A 16,341-nucleotide genomic window follows, 5' to 3' on the forward strand; every position below is an offset into this window, starting at 1 on the left:
AGAACGGAAGCCACACCCATAAAATTTACAGTAAATAAAAAACATACCTCATTGTCAGAAAAGCAGATGCTAATCGATTTTCGTCCACTAGAGGGCCACAAAGAACCAACAGTTTAAAACAAGTTTAAGTAATCTTAAGTAAATCTTAGGAAAAGTCTCCAGCTAATACTAGCTGTCTGTATGAGTTTGATATAGTCTCTAAATCGTTTCCCCCCTTTGGTTCCATCAGTTATTATCTTGATTTGTTTAGTCTTTGATTTGTCTTAGGATTGCTATTTATTTACATTTATTTATAAATTTTCATTTTTATGTTTTTATTTTAAATGCATTACCTACACTCTGTATTATTAAATATAAAATTTAAATTTAAAAATATATTTAACATTATAACATGAAAACATATGTTAGGCCTATAAATTTTAGTATGTTAATTAATATATGCAACAATCTAATGGCATTTTTAGTCCAGCCCTACTACAGCACAGACACTCTCTCCCTCCCTCTTTCTATAGTCGTTTGTTATGTATTCAGGAAGTCGTTCACACATGGTCGGTCCAGTACACAATTCAAACAGCGTCCCAACTGCACACAGCCCATGCTGCTCGGCTCACTCACTCTCACACACGCAAAGCAAACAAACCTGTTTGTCTGCCTCTTAGCTACCCGGAAACTGAGCAGAGAGAGAGAGAGAGAGAGAGAGAGAGAGAGAGAGAGGGAGAAAGAAAGGTGAATGTCTGCAGTAGAGTTCCTGTCCTTAACCAGCATGAGCGTGAGTGCCTCTTCAAAATTTAGGACACGGAGGTACAATCAGACAGACTGAGAGAAACCATATGGATGAGAGAGATAATGGCTAAATGGGAGCACTAAATGCTTGTATGGGTGGAGTGATGGTAGGACCTGGACGCCGGTAGATCTCAGAGTAAAGCTTTAGTCTTTCATGTATTTTTGGGGTCATGGTTTTGGGTTTCTCTTTGCTTGTTTGTAATGGAGACATGGCAAAAAGACACATGACTAGAACTTTGCACCTTTTTTCTATGGTGCAATAGCACTTTGTTTTTTGAGGACGCTGAAACCAACCTGCATAGTTTTTTGTCAGGTGTTGCGTCTGCGTATTTTGGGTGAGCTTTTCTTGTTCAGCTCATGAAGAATGTATCTTGTGAAAAGCATGTGGCCAAGATGTCAAACGTCTCTCATCACTTCTTCGCACTTGATCTGACCCGTGGACCTTGACATGGACAACAAAGTTTTTTAAAACTGGATTATTGCAGTGGTAAAATGACTATTCATTTTGAAATCATCACAGTTACATCTGCGTTTGAACTGTTTTTTAATCATTATATCATCATCAGTGATAACAGGAGAAAGAGTTACTGGGGATGTGGTTTTAAGATAAATCAAGCTACCTAAAAATAGATTTCTTTTCAGAGAATAATGGGGATGCAAATCAACCACTTGTTATTGTATCTGACCATTTGATAAGTTATAGCATCAGAGGTTTTAATTTTTCATGCGAGCTCTTCTAAAAATGCCACTCAGCCATCAGCTGTTACACGCATGAAAGAGGATATCTCCATCAACTACACTTTAGTTGTGCGAAGGAAGTGATTGGTTTCAACACTATTTTAAATGACTGTTGATTCAGACACATGTCAGAATCTTAACTATCTCTCCACGTGTGCCACATTGGATATATCTCATCTATCATGGCCACGGCTAGACGCACAAGTCAAACGCCTGACGCTTCTCAATCCGTCTCCCAGTCCCCCACCAGCGCGGACCGTAAACTTCTTGATAAAGTTCTCAGGAGACTGGACAAACTGCATAAACTGAGCACTGACCCCAGGCTGGGTCTCAAAAACAGTCCACCCTACCTTCCCGAACTAGTATCGGAGACCGCCATCCATCTGACAGAAGTATGGGCTCCCTACAGGGGGTCCATGATGGCTGTGCCACGAGGGGACGAAGGCGATTATCTGAGGATCCATATTCGACACTTGCTGGACAAGGCAGATAGAGCTGTGCTGCTGTTCAAGGATGGCAAGGAGAAGATGTTTGAAGAGACATCCAGCTACAGGTAAGACAAAACCAAAGCAGCGCAGAGGTCAGTTTTAGTCTGGACTAAGGTATGTGTGTTCTTCCGGGTTCAAACATCTCAGAAGTGATCATAGTTGAGCTGACTGATTGATATTTAAAGTTAAAAAAACAGACACGAGGTATATACAGTTGAAGTCAAATGTTTACATACACCTTGCAGAATTAACAAGTGAAAATAATAGTTGAACTTATAAAAATGGCCCCATTCAAAAGTTTACATACTCTAAATTTAAATTTATTTTGTCTTCTGGGAAATATGTAAGTATCTTCTGTAGATTCTGAAGGGCAGTGGTAAATGAAAAAATAAAAAAATGTACACATCCTCATTCTATTTAAAAGTTTACACCCCCAGCTTTTAATGCATCGTGTTTTCTTCTGAAGCATCAGTGAGCGTTTAAACCTTCTGTAATAGTTGCATATGAGTCCCTCAGTTGTCCTCAGTGTGAAAAGATGGATCTCAAAATCATACAGTCATTGTTGGAAAGGATTCAAATACACAAAAATGCTAAAAAACAAACAAGTAATTTGTGGGACCTGAAGGATTTTTCTGAAGAACAGCAGGCAGTTTAACTGTTCAGGACAAAGAAGAGACTCATGAATATCACAAAAAAAAAAAAAAAAAAAAAAAAAGCTGTGGATCATTCAGATAAAAACACAGTATTAAGAATCAAGCGTATGTAAACTTTTGAACAGGGTCATTTTTATAAATTAAATATATATAAATTTATAAAACTATTATTTTCTCTTGTGGATTATATGTAAATGTATTTCATGTGAAAAATCAGGGTCAGTACTAAATAAGGTCAGTAATAAATAGCATCCATTTAGTAAGATCCCTCTTATTTTGGTCAAATAATTAACATTTTACCGATTCTTGACAAACTTTTGACTTTAAGTGTAGATAATAAAGCAGATTAATCCTATTTAATCCTGATTAATCCTTTAGCATCCATGGAACCTTTACATCGCACAAAAGGTTCTTTATAGTGGAAAAGGGTTCTTTAGATTATTATAATGTTCTATACATAAAAAAAAAAAAAAGAACTGTTCACTAAAAGGTTCTTCTGAGAACCTAAAATGGTTCCTCTATAGCATCGTTGCAAAAACCCTCTTTTGGAACCTTTTTTTAAGAGTGATGTAACACTTCTTTTTAATGTTCCCCCAACAGACATTTTACTGACTATAAGTAACATACGCATTATTATTAGTACATATTAACATAATCCTAATGTAACAGCATACCAAATATCTAATGAGGGTTATTTGACATGTAGTTGTAAATTAATGAGAGTTGACATATAGTTACGTATAGTTATAGTGAAACCGTGTATTAAATTATAAATTAGTATGTGTGTGTGTTTGTGTGTGTATAAAGAGAGATTTTCATCTTTTCATTCATGCTAGCTCTGCCAAAAATGATGCTATCCATAAACTCAGTCGGTTGAATATGAATGTGAACCATGAATACGAGCTAAAATGTGCTTTCAACATACTATCTCTGCATTCAAAAATATATTTCGGTACCACTTGTAGTATAGTGTATGAAAGATAGCTATAAGTGTACTACAAGTAGTAACTAAATACATTTTTAATACAAAGATAGTATATTAAAAGCACATTTTAGGTAATATTCATGATATCCCAAAATAGCACATTTGAGTACTCTTAGATGCTCTTCAGATTATCTTTAGAAGTACTAAAGAATAATTTTTAGTATATTAGTGCGTGAAAATAGATCACTGTAAGTACATTATACAAGTGCACTTGTTTTTCACCTGGGCATGCATAAAAGAGGATATCTGCATCAACTACACTATAACAGTGTGAAGGAAGCGATTGTTTCGACACTATTTTAGATGACTGTTGATTCAGACACGTCAGAACGTTAACTTAGATATAAAAAGGTAAACCACTTGTTTGTGACTGTGTATATGTGTATATATATGTACGTGTGTGTGTGTGTGTGTGTGTGTGTGTGTGTGTGTGTGTGTGTGTGTGTGTGGGTGTGTATAAATGAAAGTGGTTAACAATTTCTTTAATATAGCAACATGAATTGTACAAATTTTACCATACATGTACAACAGAAATGCAAGCACTTTTTTGATTTTTTAAAGAATCTGTAAATGCCAGTACTACCTAATTCAAAGCTTATCAACACTTCTCTAATAATGGCCGATGGTTCCATGGTTGTTGTAACGATCTAATTGCTAATCTGCATGTTATCTGTACCCATAAGTAGAATGATGTTTAGCAAAAAATGTTGAATGTTGAAAGAATGTAAATGTAAATACTGACATGTCCACACACGTATAAAGATGTTAATCAGTTTAGCGAGGGAAAAAAACAATCCTAGTATAAAGTTCCTAGTAAACCAACAACCTGACTGCAATAAAACGGCTTGTTTTCATTCTTAAGGAACCAAAGATAGCAGTCCCTATTTAGACTGTGTTGTAAGGCTTGACCAAGTTTCTGGCCTGCTGTGACTACTAATGACCAGTGTGTATAGTGTGGCATTATCATGGAAATGGAGGAAACTTTCCTCTGGCAATGGAGGCCTGCAGTTTAATGTTATGTTTCGGCACAGCAGTGGCCATTTTGTTTACTTCCTGATCACAAAATGCTTTTATTTATGTTTGGAAAAATGAGAAAGTGAAATTTGCTCATCAGATAATAAATTGAATTTTAGAATAACCTGAGATGCAGGTTATTTTCCTGATTTATCTCCAAGTAGCAGTAAATAACTGGCTTTGTCGCATTGTCCGCAAATGGTTTCTTCTGTGTGAAGCTGAATAGCAGGACCTGCAAGTCACAACTTTTTTGTTACTTTCCGCTTAAGCTGTAATGTTTTCAATATTGCACACAGTTCACAACTGTATCTTTAGTGTTTAGAAAGATCTAAAAGAAAACAAGCAGTATTACTACGTGTGCTTGTATGTATACACTGTAAAAAGTTTTCACCAGTTTCAAATTAAAAACTTAAGTTTAGCAGCTGCCTTAAAATTTTAAGTTAAATCAACTTAAGTCATTTCAACTCACTAGTTAAATCAACTCGTTTTTATTGAAATAAGTTAAAATGACTTAAAACCTAAAATTTTAAGTCGGCTGCTGAACTTAGGTTTTTAAGTTGAAAACTTGGGGGGAAAACTTTTTACAGTGTATGTCTGACAAAATATAAACATAATCTGAACATCTTGTTGGATATATTTGATAAATAGATACAGCAGGACACACCCTGTTCCTCAAAGTTCTGTCTTTTCATTGAGAAGCATGAAACATTATATCCTCCCTGTGACTTGAACACTTATGGAACCTTTCAAATGCAAAAAAGGTTCTTTAAATTTTTTAAATGTTCTTCAAAATGGTTCTTTTAGGAACTGTTCACTGAACGTTTTTTTGGGGGAACCAAAAATGGTTCTTCTATGGTATCACTGCAAAAACACCATTTTGGAACCTTTATTTTAAAGAGTGTATTCATTTAATTTATTCACTGTGATAAAGAACCACAAACCATAGAACCATTATACAGTACATGTGGGTAAATGTAGCTCATTTCACCTACTTTGTAATTGCTGGGCAACGATAAAACCATGTCAACATGGTTAGTGGACAGGACAGTATGTGGTGGAAAATCTAAGAGTCTGAGTAAAGGAAACTTCAGGCATCAGAAGCGCTGTACTTTCTGCTAGCAGCTCAGATAAAAGGTAAAAGACAAAGTGAGGGCTTTGTGGCAAAGCTACTAGAGATAAAAGTAGAAACAAAGCGGTCATATTGTCTGAGTGGAAAAATCTGTTGCGTACAAGCCATGGTTGGTCAGTGTAGCACCCAAGTTAGAGAGTTTATTTGCATCTTACAATCAAACAGAAACAGCCTTATTACTGGTGTATTACTGACTAAACTTAATACACTGAAAAAAAATGCTGGTAGAACAGTTTTCTAATTAATAATTGCTAGTAAACTAACAAATAATTACAGAGAAAGAGCAAGCAACATGTTAAGTTAAACATGACTTTTTTAAATAGAAAGACTGAAATAGTATTTTCTTGTAGAACACTGTCATTATTATATTACAATGAAAAATTGGAAGCATAGCTTTCTTCAAAAATCACTTACTACATTATTTTTTAAATACAATGCATATTGCATCTGCCCCATTGTGTTTTTTTAATAAATGTTATTTTCTCTACATTTAGACTTAATATAAAAACTAAATCTGCAATCTGATTTAGTCTAAGTCAGACTGCAGATTCATTGGCAAAAAGAGTATAACAGATGAGAGGTGTCGATCTGTGGCGTGCCGTGTAGAGGATGCTGAAGCTACCATGGCAACCTCTTTGATCAATTAGTAATGGAAAATTCTGTCAGCTCGACCACAGACACTCAGGACAGGATGCATCAAAGTATTACTTCCTGTTTCTAGAAGTTAGAGTGCATTGTGCTTATACCAGCCTTTTGCTTCTTTTTGGGTGTATGTTTGTGCAACTTGTTGACACCATTATATCACACATCAGCAAATTATCATACGTGCACAAATCAGAAAACAAGCACCACAGTTCTGTTCCCTTTAATATTTCTATCCTGTTTATATGTACACATGGCCTTAACCAGGATTTGGAAAGGGATGAGCATTGTTTAATTATATCATATTGCAATCATATTCCATGAAATTGTAATATTTGTTAATACTTTACTATAGGTTAGGGGTGGATAATTTATATCAGCTGTTTATTGTTTATGCAACAGTATTACAGTCATCAATAGCCATTGCTATCTAGATGATAACTTTGTCTAGTGCTTTTATTAATGTGTTTAGCATGCCTTTGTGAAAATGTAACTACAATATTAAATGAAATAGCATAGACTTCTTCACAGTGTTTGCATATTTCATTTCAATCTGTAACCTAGTTGTTCTACAGATCTTTGTTGAATACTAGTGTTTTTATCTCAACGTTTCTGACAGATATTATCATATCATATGTTTTTTTTGTGTTCGCCTTACCGAATGTGGTGGTGGTATCCTCACACACAACCTGTCCGTTGGCTATTTTGATTAGCCTACAGTCAGTTTACATGCCGGCAGTGATGCCAGATGTTGCTATGAAAACACATAAAAACTGAAAACACATAAAAGATAAACCAAAATTAGTTTAGATCTTTTCTAAATAAGATAAGATAAAGATTTTGCTAACCCTAAACTGCAACTTCCTACTTTATTAAGTTTTAAAGTGTCAAATAAAGCGGAAAAGACAAGTCAAAAGACGCTTATAATCGGTTGATCTGGCAACACAGTGGAGGCTGCGCCCACGCCCTCACACTCTCTCAGGCGATAATTTTAAGACTGGTTTTGTGGTCCAGGTCACAAATGTCTTTTACTATGTAAAATTTGGCTGTTTAGTATTTGTGTATGAATAAATATTACATTTGCTTTCTTTTTCAGGAGAAATCTTACTAAGTTGTCACTCCTCTTCAGCCACATGTTGAATGAACTACGAACTTTGTTTCCTGCGGGACGATTTGAGGGTGATACTTACAGAATTACAAAGACAGAGGCCAAAGACTTCTGGAGAAAAGCTTTTGGACACAAGTATGACAAAAATAATTAACTTTAATGTGTACTTAAGATTTAAGCACTATGCATCCATTTTCAGACTTTAATTTCTCTCTCTCTCTCTCTCTCTCTCTCTCTCTCTCTCTCTCTCTCTCTCTCTCTCTCTCTCAGATGTGTAGTGCAGTGGAACATTTTTAAACAGCAGCTGAGGAGGGTTCATTACTTTGAAGAGGGAATGGAGGCCATGGCTTTGAAGTCTACGGTTGATCTCACTTGCAATGATCACATATCCATCTTTGAGTTTGATATTTTCACCAGGCTTTTTCAGGTATCCTAAGTTTAAAAATAATTTTTGTTAGATATTACCCATAATGCATTTTAGTTTTCTTACATGACAAATTATTTTTTTAAAAACAGCAGGCATTTTCCATGAATACAGTTGTTTTTTGTAAGACTTATAGAGGGTTTGCACTTTCGTCACGGTTTTGCCATTTACCTGGATGCATGGCCATATTTGAGATACTTGGATGCAAACAACAGCATTGATTGCACGGTTAATGTACTACTGAATATGTTATTCTGATAATTTATGCTGTCTAAACCATGGAAAAAATGTGTGGATGCTGCTAAATGATATAGATTTAGACAAGATTCTTGCCCTGGAAATCCTGGCTCAGTTTAGTCAATCACAAATGCCTTTTGTTCCTGAGTTTTTGCACTCTTCTCTTTGATTTGTTATAACTTTTGGTAGTCTATAGTATTCAAAATGTTTTTCCTGGTCCCACCAATTAGTACAGCCAAAGACATGACAATAATTGACCATTTTCAGCAGCAATAATTTGCAAAATATGTTTTGTTCCTTTCAGTGACACTGTTTACATTCAGTGCCACCAATATGGCCGATTGATTGCGCTTAGTGAAAACACATTCTCAACATATCATATTATAAATATAATTCAGTTTCAGGCCTTATTTTTTACTGTATTCACGAAAAGTGCCAGCAGTTATCTCATAGTCCTTTCATTCATTTACTTTTTTTGTGAGTTTGCATTTTGTTCCTTTGTCATGTTCTTTGTCATGTTGTAATCACATTTCTAAATATGAAGCTGTTTAAAGTCTGTGTAAATGCATTTCAGAGAATTGTTTCTGAAGACATAATACATTTTTTATGTAAATGCATATTATCTGTAGCAATTGAGAAAGGTGGCAGCTTTCCCGTTAGTGGGCGTGGTTTCAGCACAGACAGTGGACACACCCCCAGAGTTTGAGAGCAGAGAATACTGCTTACTTTTCAAGATTTTGTTAACTTGTTTTATTTACTTTGTGTTTTTTACCATTCAAATTTGGCTGGGTGGTTATTAACACTTTTTCTGTGGTGTGACAAACACAGAACCCATATTTCATATTGGTTTGCACAAACTTTAAAGGAAATAGGCTCATTCTCCAACTCCCCTCGAGTTAATAAGTTGAGTTTTACCATTTTGAAATCCATTCAGCCATTCTCCTGTTCTGGCGATATTACTTTTAGCATAGCTTAGCATAGATCATTGAATCCTATGAGACCAATATAGCATCGCGTTCAAAAATGACCAACGATTTTCCTATGTATTTTAAATGTCCTATTTGATACTTCACTCTTCTGTAGTTATATCATTTACTAAGACTGGCGGAAAATGTAAAGCTGCGATTTTCTAGGCCGATAAGATTAGAAACTACACTCCTATTCTGGTGTAATAGTCAAGGAAGTTTACTGCCATAACATATTATATAACTATATTATGGCAGCAAACTTCCTTGACTATTACGCTGGAATGGGAGTGTATTTCCTAATCTTATCGGCCTAGAAAATCGCAGCTTTACATTTTCCGTCAGTCTTAGTAAATGATATAACTACAGAAAAGTGAAGTTTTAAATAGGACAAATATCGAAACTCGTTGATCATTTTTGAACGCGATGCTATATTGGTCTCATAGGATTCAATGATCTATGCTAAGCTATGTTATCGCCAGAACAAGAGAACGGCTGAATGGATTTCAAAACGGTAAAACTCAGCTTATTAACTCGGGGGGAGATGGAGAATGAGCCTATTTCCAAACAAGGTGGAGTGTTCCTTTAATCTTCTATTCTCCTTTTAGCCCTGGTCAACTTTGTTGAGAAACTGGAATCATTTAGCAGTAACTCACCCAGGATACATGGCGTTTCTCACCTACGACCAGGTCAGGGTCCGACTAGAGCACTACAGACATCGTCCTGGCAGGTAAAACACACAGAAGACTATAGCAGGCCTAAAATGAGCTAGCTGTGTAACTAAATAGTTTAGTACATTAGTAAATAAAATAAAGTGTTACAGAGTATTTACAGTGGTTTAGATCTGAACTCTTGCTTGCTTTCTCCACAGCTACATCTTTCGGCTCAGTTGCACACAAATGGGTCAGTGGGCGATTGGTCATGTGACCACTGATGGCAGCATTGTGCAAACCATTCCCCAAAATACACCTCTCTACCAAGCTCTCATACAAGGTTTCAGGGAGGGCTGGTGAGTTCACAATCTAATAGAAAAAAACACACTAAAATTAAATCTGACGTCATAAGGTTAACAATCTGGAATGCTTATATCTGCAGCTATTTATATCCTGATGGGCGTGATGTGAACCCTGACCTCTCCAGTCTGTGCAGTCCGACTCACAAGGGCCGAGTCAAAGTCACAGAGGTAACTGAAAGTTAAAGTTAAAATATAAATAAATTACTATAAATTAATAAATCAGCATATTAGAATGATTTCTGAAGGATCATGTGACAGTGAAGATGCAGTGCAGTTTTGCATCACAGGAAATTTTTTTTAATGTATATTAAAATAGAAACCATTATTTTATATTGTAATAACATTTTGCGTATTATTGTTTTTTTTCTGTATTTTTGATCAAATAAATGCAGCCTTCATAAGTGTAAAATATATATTCCTTTTTGCATATTTGAAATATGCTTGTTTCTTGAATGCAAGTGCATTTTTTTCCTCTCTAATGCAAGGTGGACTTATAAGATCTGTTATTTGTTGAATTTCTCTCTTTAGGAACAGTATGAATTATACTGTGAGATTGGCAGCACTTTTCAGCTCTGCAAAATCTGCACAGAACGAGACAAGGACACTCGCATTCAGCCTTGCGGGCATCTGCTGTGTCAGCCCTGCTTGACTGGCTGGCAGGTATATCGTTTTCTTATTGTGCTCAGACCTCTGCCTCCATCTCCCATTCACACTTTCATTCACACTCACAAGCAATTATTGTCAAGTTCCACCCAAAAACCCACATTTATAACAGTTACACGTGATTACATGACTGTATTTTCCGTTGCTGTTGCATGTATATAAACATCAAAAACAGAACCCATTAGAATGTAGTTATTTTAATAACAATAAATCATTAACCTAACTTATAATTCAAGCTTGCATTAAGCAAAGTCATTCAGAAAGCAGTTCCGCATTAAATATAATGTTTGCCACAGTGTCATGCAACATGACCTGACATTTTGGCTAAAGCTTCCTGCCTGTGTTTGATGAAGCATATGTGTGCTGTGTGAGTGATTTTTCCACTTCTCTGAAGTCACACTTCATTGCATACTAAGATAACATTTACTCTAGAGAATGAGAGGACGTGATGCATTTCTGTAGCTCTGCATCTTAAAATGTAACACATTCAAAGGACTAGTGCAGCTCTCGTAAGATGTCGAGAGATAAGGAAATCTTTCTTGTGGTGTGATGTGCAGGGGCAGGATGCCCTTGGGAGCTAAGAAATTGAGTCCATGGCTTTGGTGGCCTGTGCATTAAATAAATATGTGAATTTGTGTGTTGTAACTTCACTGTGTCACTCCCTCTGATTTGCAGAAGTCAGACGGGCACACGTGCCCCTACTGCCGCTGTGACATCAGAGGTACAGAGTCCATCCTTATTGAGCCCTACCTGCCAACGAGAGACAGGAGGGCAGGGGAGAAGGAGGAAGACGAGGAAGATGAAGATGAAGATGAGGATCATGAGGATGTGGAGCTGGTGATGAAAAAACTGGCTTGTATGAAAAAGGTGAGAGTATGTAATTGCTTGCCAATCTGAAACCCAAATTTTCTTACTTTTATGACTGCTTCCATTATCTCTGTTCATTGAAAATTTCATGAGACTTTTATAATATATTACATATTTATTATGTTCCATGAAGATATTTTGTAAATATCCTACCGAAAACAAAGTCAAGCCCAAAAATTTTCATACCCCTGGCAAATTCTGACTTATTCAACCAGCAAGTTTTTTTTTAGATTAGAAATGACACAGAGGTCTCCCAGAAGATAATAAGATGATGTACAAGAGGCGTCATTGTGGAAAAAATTATTACTCATCTTATATATTTACATTTGAACAAAAAGTGGCATGTCCAAAATTATTCATACCCTTCTCAATAATCAATAGAAAAGCCTTTATTGGCTATTACAACAATCAAACGCTTCCTATAATTGCTGACCAGCTTTCTGCATGTCTCCACTGGTATTTTTGCCCAATCATCTGTAGCTCCAACTCTTTCAGGTTGGAGGGTCTCATTGCCAACACCCTGATCTTTAGCTCTCTCCACAGATTCTCAATTGGATTTAAGTCAGGACTCTGGCTGGGCCACTGCAAAACGTTAATGTTTTTGTCTGCTAACCATTTCTTCACCACTTTTGCTGTGTGTTTTGGGTCGTTGTCGTGCTGAAATGTCCACTGGTGCCCAAGGCCAAGTTTCTCTGCAGACTGCCTGATGTTGTTGTTAAGAAATTTGATGTATTGCTCCCTTTTCAGCCGCAGGTCCTCAGTGAGCTCCTTTGTTTTAGCCATGACTGTCCACAAACCAACAGCAGAGAGCTTCTATTTCTCACCTGTTGTGTTGATTAAAACAGCTTTTCCCAGTGAATCAGAGTAATTAGGATGCTTTAGAACAGCTTGGACTATTTGGAATGGTACAGAACTTTGGATTTTCCCATAGACTGTGACAGTTTGCAAAGGGTATGAATAATTTTGGACATGCCACTTTTTGTTCGAATGTAAAAAAAAAAAAAAGCTGAGAAATATTTTTTTCCACAATGATGCCTCTTGTACAACGACTTATTATCTTTTGGCAGAAGCCTGTGTCATTTCCGGTCAAAAAAATTAGCTGGTTGAATAAAAGTAACTTTAAGTCAGAATTTGCCAGGGGTATGAATAATTTTGGGCTGACTGTATATCAAAACTTAATTTTAATTAGTAATATGCATTGCTAAGAACTTAATTTGGACAACTTTAAAGACGATTTTACTGCATGTTATGCAAGGCAAAATTTGTTTCCATCATGTTGCAACTGACTGACATCTCGTACTTGTATGTTGCGTTGCTCAAAAAAATATAATTTGCAGCACAGTAAAGACTTTATCAATGAAACAAAATGTATACTATACAGATGTGTCAAAGCAGATTCACAGTGATACAAGTAAAACAGAAGAATTAATTATGGAAACTCAGCTATTGAAACTGTTCTGATTCTGCTAAAGCAGCTGTAATAGGTGTCATTATTAAACTCAAGCCAGTTGTTTCAGTTCAGATAGTGTGCAACACTTGTCTGCTGGTTTTTATCCTAAAACTAGCTTTTTTGTAGAAAAAGTATCTGTACTGTTATTTGGCAGTAACAGATTATCACAAGTTGCTTTGCTATGAAAATTGTCTGCTTATGCAGTAAAAGTGAATGTAATTGTAGGTTTATGTATTGTTCTAAGTCTGGGCAATTCTTCAGTTCACTGTGACTTTAATGGTTCTTTAATCTCATTCCTCTCTCACTATTACAGATATCACAGGAGGAGTATCAAGTTCCCCGTTCCAGTCTGTCACCGCCTCCCCTTCCTCCAAAAAGACAGTCACTCTCCCCGTGTCCATCTCCCAAGCCACCCTCCAGATCCTTGAGCATAGGCACACAGGTCAGCCAGTTTAGCTTGGTGTTTTGTACTGTCTGCCTGTCTATTTATCTGTAACCTAATTATGAAAAATATAATGTTACTTTTGTTAAGTGCACGTCTTTAGTTGTTAGTAAGTGAACTGAGTTTAACTGTAATCATGAGAATCAGTTATCATGCTCTCTCTCTACAGAGAGTCAAACACGGTTCCTGGTCAGAAAACATGCTAAGACAAACTTCCTCAGATAGGTAAGAAACGTTCTGAATCAGCATTACTTTACAACATAGTAAGCATGGGTAAGATTGTTCCTGCAAGTGTTTGCCAGTAATGCATAGATATATTTGCATTAGATTCTCTGCTAGTGCACCTGTGTGAGCTTGACGGTAACTGGCGTCATGCATCCACTAAAAATAACCGTGACATTAAGTGGTTAAAATTCATTGCATAAATATTTCGGAAAAATTGCCTACCATGCTAGTTGCTTTCAGATGCCACTTGGTTTGATATTTTTCACCTAATGCAATTAGAATTCACAGGGTTACTGTAGTTATGATCAAATGTTTTTAGCATTAATATGTTATTAAATTAAAATAATAAGTTTGAAGAATAATGTCTGTTTCTGTTATCCTTTTCTGCTTCTTAACTGAATTCAGAAGTGAGGAACTTTTGGAAGACTTCCGTCCCTCTTCCTTGCCATATGTCAAACACAGTGGGTATCATAACTAACCTTCATTCGCCTCTTATATGCTTATCATAATTATGATATATATATATATATATATATATTTTTATAAATCATCTCTACTTGTGACACCCGAACACTTGAGACAACCAAATATTACTTTTTTTTTTTTTTTTGCTGTTGTACACTACTGACATCTGGTGGTAGGACTTGAAATGACTTAGAATATAAGCCATATCTGATGAATTATAATTTCCTGTCTGTGTAGGTGGGGTGTCCTGGGAAGGGCCTACAGAAAGTGTAAAAAGGAAGAAGAAAGAGAAAAGAAAGAACAAGGAAGAAGAAGAGCACGACAGAGGTGTGGTGGATTCAGCATCTCCCTCAGAAAGTGACATTCAGGGGGAGATAGACGGAAACACTTCATCCTGACAGTGAAATTCACCACAGTTTTCAGACTGTAAAGTATATTGGCAAGACAAAGCAATTGTGTGATATAAGCAACACTGGACAACCAAAATTCAAAATTCAACTCAAAGGACTCAATAATCACCAGATTCAGAATAGACATGTATGTAGGAACATTACTTTAATTGATCTTTGCATTGACTTCAGACAATCTTACTCCTCACACATTTTTAACACATTTTAAATTCTACCTCATGCCTACTAAATTTGTAGAGAACAAGCACTGTGTTTTGACAGAACACAATGAATAAAAAACTTTAAATAAAACAGCAGCTTTTTTCATTTATAACTTAAGATGTGGGTTTTTTAGAGATTAGATGGAAGTGGGTAGTTTCAGTTCACACCAGGCTTAACCAAACAAAATTTCACATTATATAACAGTGGCAGTTTGCATATTTACAGTTTCATATTTAGTAGAAGAATGCATGTCATCGGATGGTGATTTTCCACAAGTTGATGCAATTTTTAGGGTCTTACTGAAAAGTCTATAACATACTTTGGTTAAAATTTTGTGTAAAACAACACCCTTTTTACTTTGTCAAAAACAGCGCTGTTTATAGCGACCTGTTTAGGTGCATGTCCCTTTAAATGCTAATGAGCTCTGCTCAACCCACCCTTCTTTTCCTTGGGGTGATGAGCTTTTCTCTGAGAGACTGTAAACTTCTGTAGGTGAAGCTAGAACACAAATGATTTGTGTGAACATAGACACTTTTAGGTAGATGGGGGGCACATTCCCTTCAAAAACAAAAGTAATCCACTGCGTCTTCACTGGTTTAATTGTCAGAAGTAAATGACTAATGCTATGTTCATTATTACACCCAACAACGGAACACCTCAGTCGCTTAGGAGACATTCTTGTCTACTCCTGCTCCGGCATCAAAACAATGGCGGACTGTATACAGCTCACTCAGGGTGAGTCTAAGGTAAAATGGCTGTGTCAATCAATAGTCATGGGAGGGGCCTGTGCAGAACTACGTCATTCTGTCAGGAATCTCAGAACAGCCTGATCTGAGAAGGTGATTATTATTATTGGGGATTTAAAAAAAAGCAAAAAACACTGGGTATCATTATAGGGAGGTATTGTACACACATTTTAAACACAGTAGCCACACACAGTTCAGACAACATGTAAAAGTGAATTTAGCATTCGATGACTCCTTTAACAAACATTTAGCAATATTTATTCTTTGTCCTGCTTAGAAAATCTATGAAAACCCTAGCGTTGGCACCAGATCTGTTCAATAAAACAGTGTTTTTCCAAGGCTGGTTGTAAATGAGAATTAAGTCTTCTGACTTTCTCAATAAAGAAGTAGATCACTTCCAGAACAAAAATTAACAGATAATGTACTTGCCCCATTTTCATCCAAGATGTTCATGCCTTTCTTTCTTCAGTCGTTAAGAAATTATGTTTTTTGGGGAAAACATTTCAGGAATTATCTCCATATAGTGGACTTCAATGATGCCTACGAGTTTGAACTTCCAAAATGCAGTTTTAATGCAGCTTCAAAGGGCTCTAATCGATCCCAGCCGAGGAATAAGGTCTTATCTTATCTAGTGAAACGATCAGCCAATTTCTAAAAAAAAAAAAATTAAATGAAAATGTATACTTTTAAC

At 36.1% G+C, this 16,341-nt stretch overlaps 1 protein-coding gene across 1 annotated transcript; it reads left to right on the plus strand.

The window, feature by feature from the left end:
- Positions 1-570: 570 nt before the first annotated feature.
- Positions 571-15,062, plus strand: cblc (Cbl proto-oncogene C, E3 ubiquitin protein ligase). The gene is made up of 12 exons (XM_073847339.1): positions 571-2,074; positions 7,529-7,675; positions 7,811-7,967; positions 9,775-9,896; positions 10,038-10,175; positions 10,262-10,349; positions 10,710-10,841; positions 11,520-11,711; positions 13,475-13,603; positions 13,773-13,828; positions 14,234-14,289; positions 14,531-15,062. Exons 1-12 carry the CDS (start codon positions 1,704-1,706, stop codon positions 14,689-14,691), a joined length of 1,749 nt encoding a protein of 582 aa, XP_073703440.1. The 5' UTR covers positions 571-1,703; the 3' UTR covers positions 14,692-15,062.
- The last annotated feature ends 1,279 nt before the right edge of the window (positions 15,063-16,341 follow it).

This window comes from Garra rufa, chromosome 9, assembly GCF_049309525.1.
Source record: "Garra rufa chromosome 9, GarRuf1.0, whole genome shotgun sequence".
Lineage (NCBI taxonomy): Eukaryota > Metazoa > Chordata > Actinopteri > Cypriniformes > Cyprinidae > Garra > Garra rufa.